This window comes from Amia ocellicauda, chromosome 7 (assembly GCF_036373705.1).
Source record: "Amia ocellicauda isolate fAmiCal2 chromosome 7, fAmiCal2.hap1, whole genome shotgun sequence".
Classification (NCBI taxonomy): domain Eukaryota; kingdom Metazoa; phylum Chordata; class Actinopteri; order Amiiformes; family Amiidae; genus Amia; species Amia ocellicauda.
The window spans coordinates 46,766,336-46,792,834 of NC_089856.1; the positions used below are offsets into that span (position 1 = coordinate 46,766,336).

At 44.4% G+C, this 26,499-nt stretch overlaps 1 protein-coding gene and 4 non-coding genes across 6 annotated transcripts; 2 read left to right on the top strand and 3 right to left on the bottom strand.

Annotated features, from left to right (window-relative positions):
• The first annotated feature begins 1,184 nt into the window (after window positions 1-1,184).
• Window positions 1,185-11,723, top strand: tbc1d25 (TBC1 domain family, member 25). Of its 2 annotated transcripts, XR_010817451.1 has the most exons (8): window positions 1,185-1,385; window positions 3,313-3,422; window positions 4,246-4,400; window positions 5,150-5,274; window positions 5,776-5,964; window positions 6,187-6,462; window positions 6,973-11,281; window positions 11,448-11,723. XR_010817451.1 is itself a non-coding variant. In XM_066709968.1 (7 exons), exons 1-7 carry the CDS (start codon window positions 1,341-1,343, stop codon window positions 8,746-8,748), a joined length of 2,676 nt encoding a protein of 891 aa, XP_066566065.1. In that variant the 5' UTR covers window positions 1,185-1,340; the 3' UTR covers window positions 8,749-11,723. The 2 variants fall into 2 exon arrangements, 1 of the variants encoding a protein (XP_066566065.1); XM_066709968.1 differs by having other exon boundaries at window positions 6,973-11,723.
• A 125-nt stretch (window positions 11,724-11,848) lies between these two features.
• Window positions 11,849-11,921, bottom strand: trnaf-gaa (transfer RNA phenylalanine (anticodon GAA)). Its single transcript has one exon. It is a non-coding gene; the product is annotated as a tRNA-Phe (tRNA).
• Window positions 11,922-12,260: 339 nt separating this feature from the next.
• Window positions 12,261-12,333, top strand: trnav-aac (transfer RNA valine (anticodon AAC)). Its single transcript has one exon. It is a non-coding gene; the product is annotated as a tRNA-Val (tRNA).
• An 874-nt stretch (window positions 12,334-13,207) lies between these two features.
• On the bottom strand, window positions 13,208-13,280 carry trnav-cac (transfer RNA valine (anticodon CAC)). The gene has a single exon. It is a non-coding gene; the product is annotated as a tRNA-Val (tRNA).
• A 664-nt stretch (window positions 13,281-13,944) lies between these two features.
• On the bottom strand, window positions 13,945-14,017 carry trnav-aac (transfer RNA valine (anticodon AAC)). The gene has a single exon. It is a non-coding gene; the product is annotated as a tRNA-Val (tRNA).
• Window positions 14,018-26,499: the final 12,482 nt, after the last annotated feature.

Below are 26,499 nucleotides of genomic sequence, written 5' to 3' on the forward strand. Positions count from 1 at the left end.
GTGAGAAGACCTTGGATCAAGTGCAAACCAGAAGACAACTCGCTCCAATATTGCACACGGTCATTGCTTTTAAACCCTACTCTGAAGTTACAGCCTGTTCAGATGACTTGGATCTGATCTCTGGAGGCCAGTCAAGGTGGTGAACTCTCTTTCATGACAGTGTTTGCCAGTCCAAGTTCTGCAGTGCCGTGATAGAGCCTGTGGATGGCTTAATTCCACCCTAGTCTAAATGACTGAATTGGTGTCATTATTTACCTGGTTGTGTAAGTTTAAAGATCTCAATATGTGTGAAAAGTGACCAGGATTAGGTATTGATTTTCATTTACAGTCTTGCAGATGAAACATGTTTTGTGTTCTTCAGTCCTTGTGTATTTCATAACTCCACACTCGTCATCAATCACCCTTATAAGCACTGCCGGCCCTGACAGCACACAATAACCAGGATTGATGCAAAGTCCCCCCCAATATCACCTCTGTATGCATCGTCTGCGTTTGACTGAAAGGCATGTATTCCCCCCCTCCCCCCCCAAGTTCGCAATGTCTTCCCAGGTTTGAGATATTTTTACAGCCAGGTGATTAAAATATCTCCAGTTTTAAGTTACAATCCCCTTTTTTTTCCTGTGTTTGAACAAAGAAAACTGAGGAAAGGCAATTGTGACATTTGTCAAGCAGAAAACAGCCACAATATGAGCCTATTGTAAACCTCTACTATCATTCCTAGGGCTTTCAGCAGGGAACACGAGTAGGTCATAGCCATTTAGGCGGAGCAAAACCAGCTAAAACAGTATGCTTTAGCGCTCAGGTAAACTCAGTGTGGGACAGAGGCACATCATATCAACTCCAGTCTTTTCTCTTGCATAATATAATATGACACATGAATGTGTTGATTTAACATCTAACATCAATACCGTTCACTTTGCAGTGGCTGCGAAAGTATACGTGTACAAACACTGCAGAATATGTTCCCACCGTGCGTGATTTTAAACCGCTGATGCGTTGTGCAGTCCATATGTGCCCAACACTGTGTCTGCTGTGACCTAACATCAGCACTTGCACGGTCCCAGTCGTGCCGCTTTAAGACGGGCCCACCGTGGCAGCCAGCTCTGCCAGCCTTGCCGCTTTAATCGCAGCGGCTCCAAGTTCTCGGTTCCTGCATGATGTAATGCTTCTGACGTCACATCCTCAAGAGCGACTGGCAGCGAGGAAGCAGGCAGACAAAAACAGCTGTCTGGAAAAATGAAATAGGAGCCCGTTGGAGATGATTTTTTAGGAATCGGGGCTAGCGAAAGCATTGGAGGGCAGTATTATTATCCGCAGGGTGTCGGGACCTCCTGGGCACGATGGCCAGCGAGGAGGAGAGGGGGGTGGTGCGCGTCAGAGTTAAGGTGAGACATTATTTATATATTATTATCATCAGCTCCTGTTTTCTCCATCGCAATCACTTATGAATATGAATTGCATGCATGGCTGACTTTGGCAAGGATGCCTGCCCTGTGTTTACCTGCGTGTCAGATCGCCATTTGAATGCACTTCATGGTGTCTGTGTCCAGTTTGTGTCCACTGTCATAACCCCTGCACTGTGCTGTCACACACACTGATACAATTGTAACCGCTCTTGCCATTGACGTGGGTCAGGATCGACCGATAACTTGAAATGCTTCCGCTCTGGTCTGTTTTTAATTATTTTGAACAGCTGCCATCTTGTCATTCGCTTCGGTAGCAGTAACCCCAATAAATAATTAAATAAACACCCAAATATTGTGTGTGTGTGTGAGAGAGAGAGAGACGGGGGGGGGAACAAAGCGCATACATGTGCTTATCGCAGCACCACCTTATCCCCTAATAGAAGAGGGGGAACAAAATGAATCGTTGAGCAGCTTGCAGTTGTTCATGTGAGTAATAAAACAATTTAATAACGTATTATTATGATTATTATTCATAAATAATATGATGTTAATATTTTTTTACTAGACTTAACAGAAACCGGAATAATCTGATAACAGCTTTAAATATTTGGTTTAACTAATGGTAAACAAAACGCCCTTCAATGCAAATGGTGCGGTCTGGGTTTGGAGAACTTTTTCCTTCGCTGTGAAGTGCAGTCCAGTGAACACGGCGCAGATGCGCAGATGCGCAGACGCGCAGACGCGCAGTCGCTCTGTCCTCGCAGGCCGGTTTGATTTCTGGACGTTTGGACACTGCTGGCGACACAGCCCAGTTATTCAGCAGCAGCTGTGCCGCGCACTTGAGATTGGGTGGGACAGGAGGAAAACAATGGCCCAATGTCTGGACTTTGGTTTTGCCCCAGGCACGTTCATATTAACGACTTTGCACGTCTTCAAAACATTTAACTTGTCGATTAAGAAGACCACGCAACACGATTTCGAAAGTAAAATACACAGTCAATGGTTGCTTCCTATGTTAGGTTTGTTGTGACTAACGAATCCCGAGCTCTGTTCGGCTGTATTTTGTCTTGAATTATTACAGCGAATTCGCCTGTATTGTTATCATCATCATTAACAACAACACGGTGTGACGACTTGATGATACATTAGACTGTTTAAGTATCTCTGTTTTTGAGAGTACTGTTGACTTGTGCATTCTCCCCCTTATCTCTTCTTGTCTGCAGTGCATTAGCTTTAAGTGAAGAGTTATGTTTTATTGCCCCTCATAAATTCCAACCACAGAAAAGTGTTTTCTTCAAGCTTAGTTTTAGGATTGGGGAGTAAATCATTGTTCAATGATTATGTGTTTCTGATGCAAGTTACAGTTGCTACCATATTCCACAAATATCACAATAATTTATTCTGTCCCAAATCTCTCTCTCTCTCATGTTTTTCTGTCCTTTCTGGTTTAACCTCATGATATAATCTGACCTCCCACTCTCTCTGTCACACACACTCACTTTGACACCACTTCATTGCCATTTCAAGCTCTTATTTCATCCTGTTTCTTCCTCTCTCTATCTCTTTATCCTCCTCTCACCACCTTGCACTGCTCCCTTGCTTCCTCTATCTCACCCACTCAGACAGTGGGCTTTGACTGACCTGAACACACCTGAAGATCTCTCTCCCACTCTCTGTGTCTTAACCCCTTTTTATGTTTGTCTTTTCACCCCCATCTCTCTCTCACTTGCTCACTCACTCACCCACTCTTACTCATTCACTCACTTTTACTCTCTCTCTCCCCTCTCTCTCAGTCACTCACTCTCTCTCCCTCTTGTCTTTGCCTTGATCTCCTGCACTCCGGTGCCGGACATTGGTGTGCCCAACCTCGGCACACTGTCTGATCTCTTCTCCTTCTCTCTGTCAGAAATGCGAGGGCGTCTTGCCGGCAGAGTTCCGCTCTTTCGCTGTGGATCCCCAGATCACCTCCCTGGAGGTTTTGCAGCACATCCTCATCCGAGCCTTTGAGCTGAATGGGTCAGTGTGGCGGGGAGAGTGTAGAGGAGAAGACCTGGGGTCACTTACAATAGTGGAATTGATCAAACTGCTCAATCAAAGTACAGTTGCAGCCTAATCACAGCATTGACATACTTAAGATGTCCAAATTTGGTCAATGTATGACACCATACAGGTTAATTCTGCTTACAGACAAGTACAACATACAATACAACTCTTTTTATAAGACTTTGTGTATTAGCTTTCATGTTGTTGTAATTATAATATAGAATAACTATCATTGTAATTGTAGCCTAAAAACTGGTGTAATTGTGGTCGTTTTTATAAGTGATCCCAGGTCTGGTGGGAAGAGTGTCGGGAATATGGGGGGAGGAACAGGGATGAGGGAGAGGATGAGTGGGGGCTCGGGAGATGGGAGGGCTTTGCAAGGCAGGGAAAGGGGGAGGTGAGGAGGTGTGTGTAAGTGACTGATGGAGAGGGAGATACAATTGTGCAAGATAGAGAGAAGTGAGGGGGAAGAGAGAAAGGAGAGCATGTTGGGGTAAGGATAATGATTTTTAAAAATCGATTTAATGTATTCATTGGTTGAAGCCTTTTTCTCTGACGACTTGGGGTTACAGTCAGAAAATACAATGCAATACAAGGTAACTGGAATCACAATCAGCTGTAGTATTTAAGTCATGGCTGTCAAAATCCATCTCTGCAGTAGGAGGCAATAAGCAGGGTATGAAGATGAGGTGGTGAGACCCTACAGTTCTGATGCTCCACTAGGGGGCGCAAGAAGGAAGACCCAGATGCTACTTATGAGAAGGTCACGATTTTTCTCTCTCGCTCTCTCACTTAGGAAGAGGAATTTTGGGATCAGCTACTTATCCCGGGATAAGCAAGGGGTGGAGGTGTACCTCTCTCTCATGTCAGACTGGGACCTGGACGCTGCCTTCGTGAGCGCTGCCAAACCCTACCTGCAGCTGAAGATCGACATCAAGCCAGCGGAAGACAGTGAGACCCCTCTCCCTGTTCCTTTGTCAGCCCGCACTCGTGTCTCACTCTGCCTGGTTCTTGCCTCCTCCTCTTTTTGTATTGTGTGTGCATGCTGCAGCAGGAAGGAAAAAAGGAAGAAAATATAAATTTAGAATGAGACGATGCTTCATGTTTGGAAACACTGTATTTCAAAGCAAGTTTGTCATAAAGGGAGTCACTCAGCTATTGTTTTGGAACATGTTATAAAATATCTTATGAGCTGGAATGGTCATATTATTATTATTATTATTAGTAGTGGTACAAATGTGATTTTTATATTTTGAAAAGTAAAAGTTGTAGTAGCAGTGGTGGTATCATTTTATTTGTCTCTAAGCTTTATCTCAAAGTCGCACACTGAAACAAAGTACAGTACAACACACAGCAGTAGAACAAAAAAAAACCTTGATCATAGATGTTTAGATGTTTATGAGGGCAGAGAGAAGGCAACCTGAATGGAGAAAAACACAAGGGGATGTGACTACATCGGTGAGGCATCAGTGGGACATATTGTGTGTTGCAGCTCTATCTCCTAGATCCTCTTCTTGGTTCGGTTGTTTGGGAAAGAAATTCTGTTCTAGATCTTCTATATCGTCTTTTCCTTCCTTGCGTTGTAATGGTAGTAATTGTATGAATCCAAGCCAGTCAGCAAAGTAGTGAGCTATCTGATGCCGGTTTGTAAATCAATATTTTCCCCTTGTGTGCATCCGTCTGTTTTTCTGCTCTCTCAGGCCCCCTGCTGGAGGACTGGGATATCATCAGCCCCAAAGATGTCATCAGCTCTGATCTACTTCCGGGTGAGAGGAGGTCCCTGGCGGCTGCTGCCCTGCCCTTCACGCAGTCACTGATCTCCCAGGTAGAGTGGATTATCACCTCCGATTAATGCCTCAGCTGAATAGAAACTATCAGCACCTTAATCACAAGGTATAGGAAACCATGTTGCGATGGGAGCCATGGGTAAGAGTGGCACATGTGCAAATGGGTCCTCAATCCAGCAGGGTGTGAACAGTATCAGCCTTCAAATGCTTTCTGCTGTGTTGGGAGACCCTGAATGGCTGTGCTTAGCTTTCTGTCACTCTTCACACTTGCTGGACTCTGAGTGCATTCCCAACAAGTCAAAGATTTGGGGAAAGGGTGGAGTTGCTGAAGTCTTCCATTCCATTCCATTCCATTCCTGTGGTTCATGTGCTCACTTGGCTGTATTTTATTTCAACAGATTTTATGCGTTGTCTTCTTTAAAACAATTGATCTGTGCATATTTTTATCTGATGGTTAGAAGCTCTGGTCCCCACTTGGCTGGAGGAGGATCATAGTCCCCATTTGGCCCCACTTAACAAATTTAACTGTGTGTGTGCAGGTGGGGAAGACTCTCTCCCGGGTGCAGCAGGCCCTGAGCTGGTCCTACGGGGAGGACGTGAAGCCCTTCAAGCCGCCACTGAGCGACTCTGAGTTCCACAGCTACCTCAGCCACCTGGGCCAGCTGACCCGGCCGGAGGAGCTGAGACTGCGCATCTACCACGGTGGCGTGGAGCCCTCACTGCGCAAGGTGAGACTCGCAGACACGCACACACACACACTCTCATGTCATGGGCCATCCTGTGGGTGAGCGGACTCCTCTGAACCTTTTGTTGAGTCAGGTCCTCTCTGCAATGCCTTAACCCTTCTTTTCCTATGTGCTGAATGATGACCACACACAGACAAGGCTTCAGTTAACCAGGATAAATCCGTCCCTCACAGGATCTTGTCGTGTTCTTCCCTGCCCTGCTAGGTGGTGTGGCGGTACCTGCTCAATGTCTATCCAGACGGCCTGACGGGCCAAGAACGCATGGACTACATGAAGAGGAAGACCCGGGAGTACGACCGGCTGAAGGGAGAGTGGAGCTCTAGGACCAGCCCGGAGGACCTGGAGTTCATCAGGGGCAACGTGCTGAAGGACGTGCTGAGGACAGACCGGGCCCACCCTTACTACGCTGGCTCAGAGGACAGCCCCCATCTCACCGCCCTCACTGACCTGCTCACCACCTATGCCATCACCCACCCGCAGGTACTATTTCTGTCCAGACGGCAAAGGATTTTGTTTTTTGTGTTATTATTATTTTTGTTTGCGATCTGATTTTCTTGATTTTTCTATTGGCGTATGATGGGTATTTCCTACTGTGATGCTTTTGACAGTGGGAGCTGTGTTAAAACTCCCTGCAATGCCTTGCTTTGCTGTTTCCACCGGGAACCTGAAAGCATTAAAATATGTAGTTTGTGTTTTTTTTTTCAAGACTCTTGCATGTAGTCTTCCTCTGTCTATTTGAACGGGTGCCTTAAATTAAACCCAATATCGTTCCAATGTGTGATACCTTTACCGGCTGACATGGCAGTGCCTACCCCCCCTCCCCAAATGATTGAATATGATTTCCAAAAATGTGTGTTTTGCAAGGGTGATTTTCTAAACCAGTTTAGAAATGTAACCCTTGCAACAGTAATCTGAGCTACTCCTTTCCGCTCAGCCTTCCTCTTCCTTCTCTCTCCCATTCCCCTCCTCATTCCCCACCCCTCCCCCCAGGTGTCCTACTGCCAGGGCATGAGTGACATTGCCTCGCCCATCTTGGCGGTGATGGACAACGAGGCCCATGCCTTCATCTGCTTCTGCGGCATCATGAAGCGCCTGGAGGGTAACTTCCGTCCTGACGGCCGCCTCATGTCCGTCAAGTTCCAGCACCTCAAGCTGCTCCTGCGCTACTCCGACCCCGAGTTCTACGCCTACCTGGTATCGCGGGGCGCGGACGACCTCTTCTTCTGTTACCGCTGGCTGCTGCTGGAGCTCAAGCGGGAGTTCGCATTTGAGGACGCCCTGAGGATGTTGGAGGTCACCTGGAGCTCCCTGCCCCCCGATCCTCCGGAGACCGAGGTGGAGCTGCTGGGCCCGCCACTGGAGGAGGATGAGGCGGCCTCGGAACTGGAAAGGAGGCGCAAGGAGAGGCAGAGGCGGAGGTATATGCTGCGACCCTCCCGGGAGGAGCTGGTGGAGCCTTCAGGGGGGCGGCAGGAAGGGGATGGAGGGAGGCAGGTGGCGATGGGAGAGGCGGGGCCCAGGGGAGAAGGAGAAGGGGAAGGAGAAGGGGAAAGGGAGACTGAAAGGGCAGGGGTGATGTCTGTGTCGGGGCCTCTTCAAGATGGGGACGCGGCACAGGCCCGAGGGAAGGGCAGCTCAGTCCCTCACTTGGGCAAGCAGTCCAGCTTTGGTGAGTTCAAGTACTACAGCGCCCGTCACGGAGACAGTTTCGACATGGATGAAGAGCGTTGCCCTAACCTTTCCCCTCTGCGCGCTCTCCCGACCACCCGCCCCCCAGTCCCCTCCCGGCAGCCCACAGAGGACAGTGAGGAGGACCCCGGGGAGAGGGAGCCTCTGATCAAGTCCGATGATAAGCCCTCGACTCCAGCCAGCACCGGGAGGAGATCACCCAATGGGCAAACAGCTTCTCCGGCCTCCCCTTTCCTTCCCTGCTTGACTAATTGGAGGAACACCGCTTCCCCTTCCCCCTGCCCCTCCCCATCACTAGCAAATGGGAGAGCAGCCTCCCCGTCCACGCCCACAGGCAAGGCAGCCCTTTCCTCCCCTTCCCTCACCAATGGGAGAGCTTCTCCGGCTCCGGCTACACCCACAGGGAGGCCCAGCCCTTCTTCTTCTCTGACCAACGGGAGAGTTAACTCCCCGGCCACGCCCACCGCAACCCCCAGCAAGCCTGCTATCTCCTCCCCTTCCCTCGGCAACAGCAGAGTGGCATCTCCAGCTACCACAAGATCGCTGGTATCTTCCCCTGTGTTGTCCAATGGGCGGGCAGGCTCCCCGTCCACCCCCACAGGAAAATCCCTGCTCTCCTCCCCTTGCACCGGGACCAGATCCCCCAGAGCAGCCACCCCCAGCACACCGGGGCCGGACAAAGAGGACAAGCCAGCCCCCACACCCTCGCTGCCCCCTCCCCAGGAGTTCGGCAAAGGCAACCCTTTCATGCTCTTCCTATGCCTGTCCATCCTCCTGGAGCACCGTGACCACATCGTCAAGAACAACCTGGATTACAACGAGCTGGCCATGCACTTCGACCGACTTGTCCGGAAGCACAACTTGAACCGGGTGTTGCAGCGAGCCAAGGCCCTCTTCGCGGACTACCTCCAGAGCGAGGTTTGGGACTCGGAGGAGGGAGATGAGGCCAGCTCCGACTCCCCGGCCGCCCACACCCCCCAGCCCCAACCACCGCCGCCTCCTCCTAACTCCACCTACAATCTGGCTGCTATTGCCTCTCCCTCCTCCACCTCTTCCTCCTCCTCTTCTGCCTCCTGACCCCCGCCCCCAGTTCCTTCCCTACTAACCTCACATCCCTACTGTCTCAGCCCCAGTCCTTATGGGCCACCGTCCCATGATTTTCAGTTCCATGGGTGACACCATAACCTGCTTTAGGTATCTGAAACTGGTCCCTTTAAAGGAGTTTCAGGGGGACTGAACTCCAGACCCCTTAAGGACTGGAACTGTGTGACACTGCCCTTAAGTCTTGGTAGCTTTCAGTTGACCATGACCTGAAGTTAGACAAGCTGGAGTTGAACTCAACTTGCCAGTTTCCCTTTCCCACCTCCCATTCCTACAGCTGTGATCAACCCCCCACCCCTCCAAAATATAAATCTCACTAACTTCCTCTTGATTTCTGACCTTTTCCCTCAACTGGAAAACCACCTGGCCAATCAAACATTGTCCCACCTTTTATTTGAAGTGTCTTCAATTGGATGCCTTGTCCAGAACACGAACCACGTTGTTGGGGCCCAATCCAGGCAAGGCTGTCTTTCTGTTGATCGACCAAAGACCCTGTGCGGATATTAAAAGTGACCTGGTTCCTCTGCTCCACGGTGCACTCTTTCATACATAGACCCGTGTGTAATCTTTAACGTCTGAAACACTAATGGGGGGGTCTCCAGTTGCCCTCTTCTACAATGACGGTTCGGCTCACAGAAGGGCACCTGGACTCCACGCCCCCTGAACTTCAAGACTGTAGCCACACAGATATTTAATGTGTGACTAAAGAATATGTTATGCAGTGCTAACGTGCTGAAGACAATTTGAACGCACCATGACCGTGGTCTTGAATAATGAATGGTGTAAATTTGTTTCCATGGCCATCCCATCAAGACAATCACTCACCCTGAGCTGCATGAGAAAGTCAGCAGGGACTCTAACACCTCCATCCAAACGCTTACAACTGACTGTGAGTCCATCCCCCCCCCCCCATGCGTTGTGAAGTACCCTGGGTATGATAAGGAGCACTGGACCACAGTGTGATCACACCTAAGAGAAACATTTCACATAGTCAGTGGTGCTCCTCAAAGTGTTATTGGGATGCAGGTGCACAGAAAGTACCAACCAGCTCAATTTTATAGATCATCATTCATCATCATCATCAGCTTGCAGACTGTGCTCATCGTGTTTGGTCCAAGGTTATGGTTATCTCTGTAAGCTATTTCTTAATAGAACACACTGAACGTACATCATCATCAGGCCCCTACACTAGATCCTTGTTTTGTAAAGTAAGTCTGTCCTGCTGTTAGTGGTAAGTATTCAACCACCGCATTCCCACTAGTGGTTCTGATCCTGCTTCTCAGAGAGCTTGGAGATCATGGTGTAAATTGCCAGAACAGGACTTGACAGTTATAAAACCACTCTGAAACAAGTCTAACCCTCTCTTCTGAGGCCAGGTTGACTCCAGTGGACCTGATAGTGGCCTTCTAAACTCAACCATGACCATGACGGTGCCTCTCAAGCAACAACAAGTACAGCCCTCTAGCAATAAATTAATGGCAATGCCCACCTGTGTATGACTGTGCTACCCGGTCTTTTGCAGGAGGGAGGATTGGAGGGGAGGAGGGAGTGAAATGGTCACATCATGGCCAACATCTTCCCTGTCCTGTTCAACTGTTACTGGGATCGCAACCAAAATGGAGCTGCAGCTGGAATTCAAATCTGCTGATTTATAATCGGTGGTTGTGAATCCTGAGCTGCATGGTTGGCGCGAGCGTGTTTTTGTATATTGTTCCTCTGCCTTACAGTTTGAGTGTTTTCCACATTCTTTAGATGAGTGGTTTACAGCATCTTCAGTTTGCGTCGCCCCTTTCACTTGTCCGTGTCTCATTCCGTCTGTGTGATTCTCTCAGCAGTCCAGCTGAATATTTCAGCAAATACAAGTAGTTTTCCAAAGTCGTTTGCAGGTGGTAAGTGGGGAATCTATTTAGCAGTACAAAATAAAGCATGCTATGTAAAGGAAGATATTTACATATTTGAGTAACACTAATATACATCCCCACGTCACTTCCTCTCATCCACATTTGAGCAGAACTTTTTTTCATTTCTGTGCCTCATTTGTACCTGGCAATCCATTTACAGTAGTCTTTTTAAGTGCACTTTTATTATTATTATTATTATTATTATTATTATTATTATTATTATTATTATTATTGTTTACAGATTTCTCTACTATAATAAGCTACGACAAAATCACCTCAGAGGCTTAAACGGAGAATGGTGGGCATCCAAGTTCAAAGCAGAGGGAGAGAAAAAAACAAACACATAAGCTGCTCCTATGAAATCTGTTCTGACCAGGCAGTATTTACCCATCATTTTACAACTAAAAGCTCTTTTTCATTTGTCACTAATGTCCCTGTGACTTTCCAACGCACTTGAATGCAGTGTGCGCTCTGTGGATGACATCTCTCTTGTTTGAACAATCTCTAATAAGGACAGGAGTAAGAGGGATAAATGACCACATTGTGCCCGAACATTGGACATCTGCCACCACTCCTAACACTAGCATCGGTTCCTACTTATTGTGAAGGTGTGTTTATTTATTAATTTTATTACAAGCAATTTGCAGGGACAACTTCCCAAAATGGATTTTAACTGGCAAGTATTGTAAAGGACGTGTATTTTCAAGTAGGATGCAAGGAGCCTAAGTGCAATGATTTGGTCAAGAGACTTTCTTTTTCTTTCTTTTTTTTAAGTGCACCAAATTCCCTCTGGGTTAACCCCTCTGAACTGCGTTTGGAAGTGTTGAAGCTGCGGTTCCATGTTTCCAGTCAAAAGGAAGAACTTGTTTCCAGTCATAAGAACTTGTTTGGAACTCGGACTGAAGTTAACCCTTGCGTCATGTCATGTTTTTTTTTGTATGACGTGCATCTAGAATACAACAACAGTTAAACACGCTAGACTTGTGTTGCTTTACTTGGACGCGACCGAAGTGAAAATGTGCATTTGTACAATAAACACACTTTATTTGATGGACTGTTTTATTTGAAATATGATCTATTTTGTTGTTCACTTACAGCCACCCTTTAGGAAGGGAATCTAGTGTAGGAGGTTTATAATGAAAGCTTGAAATGAGAGCTAGGGCTCTTTGGCAAAATGCCGAAACCCGGGATCGAACCAGGGACCTTTAGATCTTCAGTCTAACGCTCTCCCAACTGAGCTATTTCGGCTTAGGTGTGATGAGCAGCTCTTTCTGTCCATCCATCTTCACAAGACATTCGCATTTTAAATTTCAGGTGTAGTTGTGAACTGCGGACCTGGAATACATACCATTGCAAAGGTTGCTCTTCACACGTACCTGAGCAAATTGCATAAAAACCTGAAATATTACAAGTGTTTTCAATAGTGCGTGTCACCGAAAGTAACATGCTGGCTTCAACGTGGTGTACATTGTGCAACAGTTTCTAAAGGAGCAGTCAAAGGAAATACGCTAAAGGTTTATAAGTAAATGCATGTAAGTGGCAATCGCGCCGCTTTGTGTGCCATGTATGAAACCTGTGTGCGTGCGGGTTTCCGTAGTGTAGTGGTCATCACGTTCGCCTAACACGCGAAAGGTCCCCGGTTCGAGACCGGGCGGAAACACCTTTTACTGTTGGAAGCGAATAGCCTTGTGGTAACCAAGCAAAACCGGAGAACGAGGAACATTGTGCTGTTAAGACTTTTATATGGAGGATAACCTGCCAAAATAAAATAAATGAATGTTGAAATACATGAATAAATAAATAAATAAACGGACATATCTGTATTCATTTCAACATTTATTTCGACATTTATTTCAACATTTATTGATTTATTTATACATTTATTGATTTATTTATGTTTTCAATTATTTATTTCAACATTTATTTATTCATTTATTTATTTGCCGTTAGCCGCTTTGTTAGTTTAATTTCTCGCTTCGCGCTCCTGTATTTCTGTTTCTTTTTTCTATGTGATAAAACCCCTCTGTCAATCACAGCTAGTGGGCGGGATCCAGTGCGCTTATTGGCTAATCCAGTGCAGTTTGAAAGAACGAGAGAGTCAAAACATGTATTGTTTTTTATTCCTACAGATACACACTGCACAGGTACTGGATTTAAATAAATCAATAAATAAATGTTGAAATAAATTCAGAAATCAATAAATGTCCATTAATTTATTTATTTATTTCGACATTTAATAATTTTTTCATGTATTTATTTATTTCAACATTTATTTCATCATTTATTTATTTATTATTTTCCCTCTGTATAATTTTTTTTATTTTGGCATGGATTATCCTCCATACTTTTGTAACACCACTCTCTTCCCTGGAATATGTATATTTTTGTAAATTTGGAGTTTTCCATTTTCCATTTCTTAAGGTAGTGAAGTAGGACTGGATGGTGAAAAATGCAGATAATGTCCGCCGCCAAAATGACACGTCGGTGAAACAGCAAAGCAATACACAGTAAATTAATGTAAAAACTAACAAAGATGTTTCCGCCCGGTTTCGAACCGGGGACCTTTCGCGTGTGAGGCGAACGTGATAACCACTACACTACGGAAACCCATACGGTCAAACGCGTTGTTCTTGATCCTACTATATATGGTGGACTATCTAAGCCAAACTTAATACTAAATACAGAGTGAAAATAATAATTAATACATGTTGAAATAAATAAATAAATGTAGAAATAAATACATAAATAAAGGTATTTATGTATTTATTCATTTATTTGGAAGCGTACTCATTATTTATTTTACAATGTGACAAAAGCCGGTCTGTCAATCAGATAGTGGGCGGGACGCAGATGCCGACATGCATTTATTCATTTATTTATTTGAACATGTATTTATTTATTATTTTCTCTGTATTTCTTTTTAATTTTGGCATGCATCTGCCCCATAGTATGGATCACTATCCGTGTGCATGCTTTTTAATAATGCTATGTACATTCAAATTGTACAACACAAAACATAGGTGTGTAAACATTTATGTATTATTAGGACTTGAAGAATAACCTGTTAAACTGAACATTTGAAAAAACCCTTAAACAACCTAATGGTGCCTATGACACCTGCACGAAAAGTCACATTCAGTTCTATGAAGTCAATTGCATGTCATATAAACATAATTATCAACAGGTTATAGTTTGGTTCAGAATTATTTTACAGTATTTTACAAAATCAAATGCCATTTAATAAAAATCAATTGCGTTTCATGCAATAATATGTTTCCGCCCGGTCTCGAACCGGGGACCTTTCGCGTGTTAGGCGAACGTGATGACCACTACACTACGGAAACCCGCACGCACACATTGCGTCACACACGGACTACACTTGTGTCCCGGTTTCACAGCGAAGCGCAAAATACAATAGAATTGCAGTAGCAGGTCTCAGCCACTTGGTGTCGTCAACGGATCGACAAAACTCTTCGAGACCCTTATTATTGCTTTGACTGTAATTTGCACAGTTACGGGTTTCGTGCGGCTTCCGCTGTTTTCATAGAGAATGAATATTCGAATGACACACAGAATGTTCTGGATTTTATCAGCAGTAATAATAATAGTAATTTATTGTATTTGATTTATTTGGCAGATAACCTATGAACTCAGATCTCATTGTGATGTTTGGCCCATCCATCCACCAGGCCAGAGCAAAGCGAAAAGTATACCTTACACATGTCTACAGGTACTGCTTATCCTATCAGTGCTACAGGGTGTATTTATTTTTCTGTATGTAGCGTAATTGCACACTATTGTTGTTTTTGAGAATTAGGCCAATTTACACACAGCAGAACATCATTATGCGCTTTATACTGACGGGATGTGACGGGACTCCATTATAGTATTTTTCATTAGTATGTGATGAATTTATGAATATGTGTGTGAAATGCACGATTGTTGTAAAACAATGATACAACGATAATAGCAGGCCGTGTCGGTGCTGGGTACAGATTACACTGTCGGCTCTCCGCACCAGCGCTGGCTTTGCGCTGCACAAGCATTTGAATGCGTGTCTTTCTGCCATAGAGCTCCTACATGCATGCAATTCACTCATATTGCATAGTAATCCCTGAGCTATTTTCTATATTTCCTGTAACTGAACTTGCCTTCCTTGCTTCAGGTATTGACCTTCGTATATCTGTGTATATGCTCCGTGCATGTGCTTTTTACGGCTCGTTGAGCTGCATTGCACTTAAACGCGTGAATGCCTAAGATAGTCGGGCTGCAATAATATTCATAAACTTAATCATGCGACGTGAAGACAAAGCGCAATTGGCTGGTGCGAACTGTGCACTGTTTAAAATAGTATATTATGGCAAACATAGCATTACATTGGGGGTGAGATGCATGAGGCAGTATTATTACACTGTGCTGAAGGAAAAAAGACAGCGAGACAAGGGGAAGACTTCCAGCTGGAGTAATTGCCCATGTTGTCCTTCTGGGGCCAGTAATCACAGAGGGAGAATGATGTTTCCTATCCCACTGCTGAGAGAGGGAGAGAAAAGGTGAGGGAGAGGAAGAGAAAGAGAAAGATGCATAGTGAAGGGGAGGACTAGAGAGAGAGAGAGAGAGAGAGAGAGAGAGAGAGAGAGAGAGTCTGGTGTGATCTTGTACCCGCAACTTTTTTGATCTCAGTGCTGTCTGGCTGCTGGTGAAATCATTATTGCCTTTTCTCTGCGTTGCTGTTCCCAGGATACATCTCAAACAGAGCTATAAATACACTGAACTATATTTAATTGGACTGTGGGATCCTGCGTATAAAGCAGCACTCTTATGCTATAGCTTACATGTTTCTCACAGTTAGGCCAACCAGCTCTCTGTCTTCTCTACCTGTATGTTAAAGCTGTGCTGAGTGATTAAACAAGACCCGATCCTTAAGGTATCTGACTAGGCTGGGCTTATCATTAAGTTTGCTAACTTAACTATGATGTAGTCGTTACCTGCACAATAATAATAATATTTAGAAACTTGAAACATAAAACCAATCCAGAATTCATAATTATGCAAATAGGGTGAATTGATTCCTAACAGAACTGCTTCTGTTCGGCCTGTTGAGAGACAGTCTGCTGATGTTTCCTCATGTGCTCTGAAGTCAGACCTGTTTCTCATTCACTGGTTTTGTCAGTATTTGAATGCCAAAGCTGGGGAGCAGGAATAAACCCAGCGAAAGCTCTACACATGCTTCCTATGTCATTCACTATTAGCAGTCAAGACTGGATGGAGATTGGTCCCTGGCCCTGATGGGAACCAGGCACTCTGACCCTCCACACATTTAAAAATTTGTTATAAGTTATAAGGATCTTGTAAGTAAAAGTCTGTTGTAAGCTTAACAGTTAAAGAAAGTGATTATATTTTGAGTTCAATTGAGTTTTCAATTAAGAGCTTGGTGGATATAAAAACAATCAATCAAGACGCATGCTGTATAATCCAAGTTAAATCTCTTTGTCCTTTAATACAAGTCTTTGATTGAGATGTTTGAAATCCTGTAGGGCCTCTTCCGCCATGGTGTCAAAGTCCAGTCCTGAACGGCTTCCTGTTTTTTTTTCCAACAGGAGCTCTCAGTTACTCAATTCATGTAATGATTTTCTCAGGTGGGCATACGTAAGATTTTTACATTTCATTTATTTCAGCTGACAACCTGAAATGTGTCAAATTACTCAAGATATTTGACCAACGAAACCCTTTGGAGTCTGGAGAGAGAAGTGTTCAATTAATCTAGTTAGTCACTCACTTAGACCAATGTAGGAGCTCAGAGCTGGGCTGGGGCCTACAGGACAGGAGTCGAACACTTCTGCTCTGGTTTATATTCAGCACAGCCAAGAGGAAGGGGATGCAGCTGGAAGTGGAAAGAAGATTGGGGTCTTCAGACAAGGAGTTGTGGGTGGATGTGGATCCAGGCTTTAGTTACCTTACCTTTTATTACCAGGAACAGCTGTGAATTAGTGTGGAAGCTCAAGACAGTTGCTGGACCATCCTGGGTGAGAGAGAGAGAGAGATAGATTGACTTCCCCTTGCTTATGAGATTCTCCTTGTGTGATTATTGGAGCTGCTGCTGCAATTTAAAGACTGTGGGAGGGTGACATTTGAAATTTTCCTTTGCAGACGTATACAGAGGGAGAGAGAGAGTTCGACAAAAGAAGCCCACTAACTAGGACAGTCTGGCCTATTACTGTAAGGACACAGTGATGGATTAATTCCCCGTTTTACATAGTTATGTGTCCCAGGAAAGATGAATGAGACCGCGGTTATGTAAGCCAGTAGATAAAACCCCTATATGTGGATCTCAATGCTTTTTTTTTTAAGAAGCTAAAAAAAGTGTGTGTGTCTGTGGATGAGAGAGAGAGAGAGCGAGAGTGTGAGTTTTCTTTGTGCTGCACCTGTAAAATTCAGGTCAATCTCATTTATTTATACACCAGATCTGGGAGCGCTGCTGTCGAGCTGTTCCCTGCATTTAGCCGCCGTTCAGTGAAGGATGAGATTCCCCTGTGCATGAGGAACACCTAGGCTCTGGCACGCCGATATGTCGCATCCACACTTTGCTCCACCTGTGGTGTATCTCAGCCCTAACCATAGGAATCATTTACTTGGGGATTGGGGGGACAATTCTGAAATGTGGCAATATGCCCCCGATACTGTTTGAAATACGGAGAACAATTTCATTGCATGTCCCACCTTCACTTTTGAAATGAAAGTTCCACTAACCACTAACTCTGGAACGCAGAAGGCGCCACAATATAATATGGCTGTACAGTATCTCCCCTGAACCAAAAAGATGTTTTTGCCTTTCAATTATTGCTAAAAACTGCTGACATCCACGTGCTTCACTCATTTGTCTTTAGCTCTCCACAACACTAAAACAATTACTCGGATTTAAACGCTGTAACGCAGGTGTCAATCCAGAGAAATCAGTTTCTTTTTATGGTCAATTAAATCGCCTCACCTTTTCGGACTGCAAACACCACAGAACCGAAGCTGGACCTTTGATGGAACTTTTGGATGTAGCGCGTTACTTTATGGCTCCAAAAATCTGCAATATGCGTGAACACAGTCAACCCTGAGTCTGTTTTGCGTGTCTTAATAGAGAAGATTTCCAGGGCTGCTTATATAATTGGGCCGGCCAGATTCTCATTGTTTATTCCTATCGTCTCTGCTTCCTTTGTAATTAGAGTTATTCAGCATCGTCCGTTTCTTCACAGCGCAGCGGTTATCTGATGCTCCGACGCAGCAGTCTCCCTCGACAGCGATCGCACTTCTGTCTGTAGACCTGAAGCCAGATTGCCATGTGCTCAGGAGGGAATGTCCCAACTGATCCACAAACACAATGAAATGTAGATGTAATATATATGAGATTATCAATGCATTTAAACGGTCAATTGTTATTTCTAAATTTAGAAATCTGCCGTACCTGCGTGTCTCAGAGTGTTATAATATACAGTTCTGTGCACAATGGTTACTATCTCGTTTCAACTAATCAGGCTGCTGCACAAAAGATGCCAGTGTTTCACTATTTTTACTAATTGCATGGCTGCATGGATCTGTAATCCTATTTGTAATACTCGCATAAAGAGAGACGCACATTCTTCTCACATTATGAGTCAGAAATGTCAAATGGAATCTGTTGGGCCCCACTTCAACACGTCAAATATCGTGTAATGTGACTTCTCTCACGTCTTGCGAAGCTATATTTATACACACAGTTTCCAGGTCCTGTACTGGATCTATTCCTTGGACAGACTGACAGACAGACAGGCAGGCAGAGGGATTGATAGGGAGGTATACATATAGAAAGGGAAAGAAGCATTTTGCCTGTACTGCTGGCGTTCTGCCTGCTTAGATATTTGATTTATTTCTCCTGTTGTGCTTTTGCTGCTCCGAAGATAGTGAGTCAGACTGATGAAAAGGCATACTGGTGTCTCTGCGCCCCTAATGCCTTAACCCTGGAAACCCTCGGTAGTGGAGGAGCTGCACTGAATTTTTCAACCCACCCACCCCAAAAACAAACAAATATTATGATGAGTTCACCAGTTCACTGCCTGGGCTGTGTCTTTGGTCTGTATCACACATGGGCACTGTCTCCACTTTTAGTTCAGATGAGCGTATCCGCTGGAGTCTAATACCGAAGTGAACAGCTAATTCGAATCAGGCTTCACTACAGGTCTGTTCATGCTAACCTCGCTCTCAATCTCGCTCTCTGACTTACACACACACACACACACAGACACACAGAGACACACCGCACACGCACGCCATTGATAAATATTACATAAGCCCCAGTGAATCTCCACGGTCTTGTTGAAAAACATCAAGCGAACAAGAGATACAGAGAGAGAGAGAGAGAGAGAGAAATAATGCGCTGGCTTCCGCCTACGTTAAACTGCCAGTGCAATTTGGCAGGGCCTCAAAAACTTCTGTTCACAGGGTAATAATACTAACAATCATAGTGCTCGTGTGAGAGACCGTTAAAAGGAGAAATAAAGCAAAATGAAATCAAATAAACCGCAACCCCCCTAAAGGAATGATTAGAGTCCAAACTTTTGAAGCATTGCTGTTATGCAAGCAACGGTCTTTAAAATATAACATATATCTTCGCAAGCGTTATGTAAATAAACAAATAGCTTGCATACATTTAAGAGAGGCAGGCAGCATTTCCCTCTAGATAGGCAATCAGCTGGCGTTAATAACAAAGCATTATAATATTGGCTTCCTGAGTAAACGCGAGAACAAAATCATAAAAATCGGTTCAAGGTCCGCCTAGAGCATTACATTTAATATCAACAACAGATACAAATATCAAAAAGAAATGTTTACATTGTGTATCTGGGTGGAAAACAATGTTTCTAATTTAGCTTGTTATATATTTATTTATTTGGCGAAGATGGGAGTCCTTGGCTGTGAAGTGGGTCGGGGTGAACTCAGAACTGCGTGGCTCCAGATTACTGTACTGCTTGTTTGATTTTTAGGTTCTTCACACTGCTTTGTATGTGCCACGTAGGTCTCAGTCACACTATTGTGTACATGCTGTTGTGGACCGGGTCAAATACCATCATTAAAAGACGCATAAGCTACTAAAGTCCCAGCTAATAAAGAAAAAGGAACCTAATGAGTCCAACGCAATCCTCTCAAGGAGGTGGGCTGAGGTGATTGCTATTTCATTTCATAATATTAATATAATTTGTCATGGAGCTCATCTGTGCAGTTATAATAATTTGTTCACAGTTTAGTTACAACCACAATATTACAGCCGCCGGCAGGTAACTTTAATTTCGAAGGCCAGGGCTCCCCAGGCACGCTCATAAACGCCATCCTTAATGGAGCTTTAACCCCATCTGCAGCATTCGAGCGGCGACATCACAGAGCAGCTTGAGGTCATTTTCATACCCGTGGATTTTCTATTTTATTTTTCTGGTTAATTTTAAATGAGACAAAAGGGGAGATGAACAAATCTCAAGGTAGGTTAGTTATTGATTTAAATGCTTCAAACCCCTTAACCACTCCTTTGTTTCGGTAAAGCAGCCAAGAACAAATTACTCATAGGCCATTGGTCTTTAAGTAGAATAGCTACAGAGAGTTTTGAAACGTAATGATATCGTTCACTCTCATTTTTCAGACTTCAGACTGCTGCAGGAGAGAGTCAGAGAGAGAGAGAGACAGCAAGACAGAGAGAGAAATATATGTGTTGGGATGTTTTGTTTACGTGCTTATACAAAGTGAACACTGGACAGATGTCTTTGGAAAGATGGTATACAGACTCATAGCTCGAAACCCTGTGCAGTCAAACATAATCTCATTAGCATTGCCCCTCTCAGGATGCCCAGGAACCTGTCACACTGATCAATAGCGCGGACCATCTTTGCTTTAGTCCAACCCAATCATCTCGGCAGCCCGTCCACATGGAAGGAGAACAGCACCAGTGCTTTGTTCAAGCCTCAAACTACAGCATGCCAGAAAAGGTTTTAGAAAAGATCCGGTACATATTTTTGTTTAGAAATGAAACCCTGGATTCAGGTGGAAACGTTGATGCAGGGTTTTTAAAAGCAGTGGTTTAGGGAACAGTTTGGGGCCATGCTGCCTGGCTGATTGTTCGGTGTGGATCTAAAGACAGCTGCACAGATGCTCCTTCTGAAAAATACTGTAGTACTTTGGAGGGTTTCTTGTGGATTTCTCATTGTTGTACCATGCATGAACAAATCCACATCCCAACTGCTGCCAAACACAAACTTATCGACATGTAGATGCACAAACTATAAGTAGAGAGAAGCCACCTCACATACTCACAATATGAAGAAGCCTATCACTGCTCATGAAGGCAGGTTGTAATACAGCGTCAAGGTCAAGGTCGATGCATGCTTGGTGTGACTGTTTTCCAGCAAAACTGCACGGAAGTCCAATTAGCACTGCTTTTCTTTCTTTTCTTTTTTTTTGGTCTTGTTAATTTTCACAGCCAGCTAAAGCTCTTCTCTAGAGCTGGCTGACAGCTAAATGGCTTTTTATCTCACCTTCATCTATGTCGTACAACTTGCAGCTCAGGAACAGTGTCAGTTCACACTAAAACGCTCCACTTTCAAGACACTCTGAGGGCAGAGTCAAAACACCTCTCTTTCTTTCTCTCCCTCTCTCCCTCTCTAAAGCACTATATTGCAATCTCTCTCACTCTCAGGCACTCCAACTTTCCATTCTCTCTCCTCTCTCTCTCCCTCCCTCCAACACTACAGTTTCATTCTCATCTCACTTTCTCTCTCTCTCTCTAACTGTAAAATGAACCGTTCTCCCCTTTCTTGCCCATAGTATTTTTCCCCCTCACTGTAAATTTTCCATCCCCAGCCCTGATTCTTTCCATTCTCGTCTCTTCCTGTATTCCTCTGTCTTCCAGGATTCTCTCGCACAATCAGCTGCTTTGTTCTCTCTGTCTCTCTCTTTGTAAAATGGATTGTGTGTGAAATGCAGAAGTTGAAGGAGTACCTAAATATTGGGATTGTATCATCATAATTTAAATTGGTTCATGGGTTAGGATTCTCTCTTTCTCTGTTTCCTAAAAACACTGCAACTCCTTGGGCTAATCTCACTTTCCATCTTTCTCTCTGATGATAAAACACTCCATCTTTCTCTCACCTGCTGGAACATGGAGGGCCATAATCATAAACATGTTCACAGCACAAACCACAGGCTAACTCCTGCTTTTACATAATCAACGTGCCTGCAGAGAGTCTTACATTAGCTCTGTGAAAGATTTACCAGTGTCTTCCAGAAGAATCCCCATTCTCCTTTCATGGCTCTAAGTTTCTCCCACTTTCTATCCCTCTTCCAGCTCCCTCTTCCCCTTTCCCCCTTTTTTCTGACTCCTCCTCTATCATTTGTTCCCTTTTCCATTTCTCTCTCTTCCTCTCTCCCTGTCCTTTCCTGCCTTCTTTTCCTTTTTCTTTCCCCCTTTGACTTCTCTCTCTCTCTATCTCTCTCTCTCTCCCCCTCCCTCCCTCCTCTATTCCCCCCATTCTCTTTCTCCACTCTCCTGTCTCCCCCTTCCACCTCCCCTCTCTCTCTCATCCGGCTTAAATACAACACCTTGGAGACAAACTATCCTCTTAAGCACTAGTACTAGTAATAGTAGCATCTGTAAACCCAGAAGCAATCCCCACCCCCCACACACCTCCCTCCCTCGCCAATGAAGCGTAGATGAATACCCTGGGCTATTGAGCAACAAAGGTTAATGCAATACAATACAACACATGCACCAGTGAATTGAGACGGGTTACTTATTCCTCAGTGCTGTGTGCGGTGTGGGAGATTGAGCGCGGGGACGGTCTTTGGCCCTGCAATGCTGCCTCGGTAACGGTGCCACCAGGGGTCAGTCAATCAGGCTGTCAGTCGGCAGGGAATCAGGAGGGCCCAGCGCTGACATCTCCCCCTAATGAATGATCATTGTGACTGGCAGTATTTCCCGATGCCCATATTGAGTCCACACCAATTCAAGGCTGCTTTGCACAATACACCTCAAGCATCAGGAACCTCCACCACCTCCTCCTCCTCCCCACTCACCAGAGCTGAGCCATCTCTCTCTCCTTTCTTCTGCTCTCTCATTCTCTCCTTGTTTCAGTCTCACTCATGCATTACAAATGATTTTATCTTCCTCCGTGATGTATTGACCGTGTGGTTTGTAGTGTACAGAATGAGGGGTTGGTTCTAAATGTACACAGGATGGTTCAAAGGCTAAAGGTGTTAAGGTACTTAAAGGGGTTTGTATTGTTACGATGAGTGTTTTTTATTTTTATGATATACGTCTATGTATTACGGTCTGCCAATGTTTATATTCATTAGTGCATTTTTAATAATTTCAAAGGTGTTTTTTTATGTAATGTTATTTTTTAAGTGTTTTATAATGTCCGTTTACCCCTGGCACATGAGACCGGACCCCGAACCTAGCCGAGCTGGCCTGCTGCGGGTCGGGTGTTTTTCCACTGCACTAATGACGTCACACGCGGTGGACGTCCGGAGTAGCGTGCGTGACGCTAAAAGTGGGCGGGGCTTTCAGATGCTAACAATGGATGATCTCGAGAGTGTGGTTGTTCTCATTTTTTTAATTGTTTAATTTTTTTGCTAAATGGAAGTGAAAACCAAAGACGCGCCGACTACGAGCTGTTGCTTCTTCTCGTTGCGCGCTGAAAACTGACGCTACATGATGACGAGCTCAGTTAACTCCGCCCCCTGGCACGACAATTCACGGTCTGCTTGGCAGAATTGGCAGTGGGTACCATGCCTGGTTCCGGGGCGGGTCGGATCGGATCGGATATGCCAGTGGAAAATGAGTATAATTGTTTTGTTTTGTTTTGGTGAAAAGTGTGACATAGGACATATACCCAGTAACACTGGGTTATTTGGGTTTTTATTTTTCTGTTCTTTCTTTTTCTTCACTTCATTTGTTTAACCCCCCATCCTATTTTTCTATTCTTTTTATGCCTTGAGTGTTTTATTTGTCTTCCTTTTTTAGTAAGTAAATTGGTGCATTTCATTTTCTAGTTTTTTTCTATGATTATGTGCTTAACAAGCTCCATCTGACAGTGCATAACACAGGCAGGTTACAGTAGGGGCACAGACAGCTGTCAGCTCTTCTTATTCAACACTTCTCTAGTTGTATAAAACTGCATGCAGGTATAACTGGGAATTTATAAACGTGTGTATATATATATATATATATATATATATATATATATATAGCTTCCCTGTATGAGTGTGTGTATGCATGTCTGTATTTATTACTGTTGTAATAATTTAAATGCAGTGATTGAAGAGTCTGCAATTTTATAACTGTTGTGTTGCAGCATTTAACGTGATTCAGTGTTGAAAAATGCTAAAGAAAACAGTATACATCTCTGAAAACTAAGCCTATCAACACAACACAACAGCAAGGTGTCAATATCAGCCTTGTCCATTCACCCTGTTCAAGAATGACAACTTCAAAGAGAAACCTTTACATTAAAATCTGAAACCACAAGTTCTGCAGTTTTGGTTCATTACCGGAGTCTGTGCTTTTATACAAATTACCAATCCTCCTAATGAAGGTAAATCTCACAATGAAATCAATGCCCATTCTCATTCCCTCCTCCTCTCTTTCTCCCTCTGCCTCTCCCTCTCCCTCTCTGTTTTTGACTAGAGCTTTTGCACTAGTGTGCCTGGGAGGTCTGTAATTTTGGGCTCTTAATTGCAAGCGGAATAAACCAGGCCCCAATAATCCTGTTAATATACATTCCCTGCAAAAGACCACAAGCCAAGAGAGGTGGGCTGGCAGTGGGCAGTTGGTCGGTAAACTAATTAAAATTCCACTCCACGCGGGCCCATTAACAAAAGCAGCAGTCAATTGACTAAAACGCTGCTAATGCAATGGATTAGTCAACGGATACTGAAGTAGCTGCAGGATGTAGGTGTTGTAGGTGAGGTTTGCTTTTTATTTTCTTTCGTTCTCTCTCGCGCGCTCACCCTCTCCCTCTCTCTGATCCCTTGAGCACTTTGAAACAGCGCTGCCAAACAAAACTGCTTCTCACATCAGTCAGTGATGCCCGTATCGCAATTATGTAGCTTTTTACATACCAGCATCCCACTGTTGTGTGCTTGCTGCCCGTTTTTTTCTGTTGTTTCCCTTGACTCATTTGCCTGATATACATGGGCTTCCAATCCAGTCCTAAGGGTCTTCCCTTTAGATCCTGAGCCCTTAATTAGTTAATTTAACTGATTACTCACATACCTGCTTCTGCTTGATTTGCATGTCCCCTGTTCACATACAGTTATTTTTGTATTAAAGGTAGACGCTCACAGTGTGTGAGGTCGTTATTATGACTTCAACCCTCTCTGAGCTTGGTATAGCATTCTGCCCCCTCCATGAGGGGCAATATTATATTTTTTGGCATAGTGCTTGCTATACCTGAGACATCAAAGTTGCGCACGTGGCCAGTTATTTTGGAACTTAACTTGTTGGGTGAGTTCTGGGTTTGATGATGGTTAATGCAGATTTGTTAGTAACACAATTTGGAGGGAAAAGTATATGTTATAAAAAAAAAGGGACAAGGTAGTATCTACCCAGAAATCCATCCATCTCTCCATCGATCAAGCCTCACTCCCACGCACACAGACACGCACGCACACACACACACACAGTGGAGCCAGGCGGAGCGCTTTGGGACCCCTGCAGGAGCCGAGTTCCTTCACTCATCTTTCCGGCTTCTTTTCCTCTTTCTTTGCATTATTACTATCATCCTCCTCAGTATTAATAGCTTTCTGCACACTGTAGCCGTCTTGCCATAGCTAATGGGGCAGTTCTGAGATGCATTTCCTCTGCTGAAAAGCCTCATTAGAATCCTCTGGAGGCCCGGCGTTTGCTTTTTGCTTAAGAGGCAGGCAGGCTGAGACGCACAGGGCCGTGTGTGGAAGCTGATCTCTGTCTCGGCACTGCAACGCTTATTATTGCTTGCTAAACAACTAATGGCTGTTGATTAAATCAGAAGCATCCTGTTAATGACACAGTGTATATCAATTAGTTCACTGTGGGCACAACACTGAGGAGCGATTTCATGTCACTGCTGAATGTGATGAGCCGAGCTCAGCACAAGAGTGGGAGCTGTCATATCGCTTTTTAAAGTCTGAATCAAAACCGTCATTCCCATTAGCCAAGCGTGGGTCAGATGAGTAATCATTTAAGCATGTTCTGGCTACATGTAACATGTCAGCATGGTAATTACACAAATAAAAGCATAAAATTGTATATTGCTACACATTCTACATTAAATAACAAGCCATTTAGTGTTTTTTTTTTATTGTATAATACGGGAAGTATGGAAGGGTCTCTTATCTGCTCAATTGATGCGAAAGATGTTTGTCTGTTGCCTGCCTTCAAAACACATGCCACCGGTCGAATTTTGGAGGTTGCATGCTTTCTTTTAAGTTCGTTTACACTGCCTTTTCTGATCCGGGTCAAATGCATCAGTAGCATTTGATCCTGCTCAGAAATGGCAGTGTAAACACTCAGCGATCGGATCAAACTGACCTCTCAGGGAGATGGTACAGATCCGATCGCTGAGTGTTTACACTGCCATTTCTGAGCAGGATCAAATGCTACTGATGCATTTGACCCGGATCAGAAAAGGCAGTGTAAACGAACTTAAAAGAAAGCATGCAACCTCCAAAATATGCATTCTCAAAGTCATCTGGAATTTTCCATTTTGGGATCTCCAAATTCTTATTTTTTGGGATGAGATGAAGCACACAGCCTCCCAAACATAATGTGCCTAATCAGATT

Excerpts from the sequence above, each read along its gene's own strand:
- tbc1d25 (XM_066709968.1), top strand. The coding sequence starts at position 1,341 with ATGGCCAGCGAGGAGGAGAGGGGGGTGGTGCGCGTCAGAGTTAAG. Across the intron at positions 3,423-4,245 it reads CGAGCCTTTGAGCTGAATGG|GAAGAGGAATTTTGGGATCA; the intron begins GTCAGTGTGGCG and ends TCTCTCACTTAG. Across the intron at positions 6,463-6,972 it reads ATGCCATCACCCACCCGCAG|GTGTCCTACTGCCAGGGCAT; the intron begins GTACTATTTCTG and ends CCCTCCCCCCAG.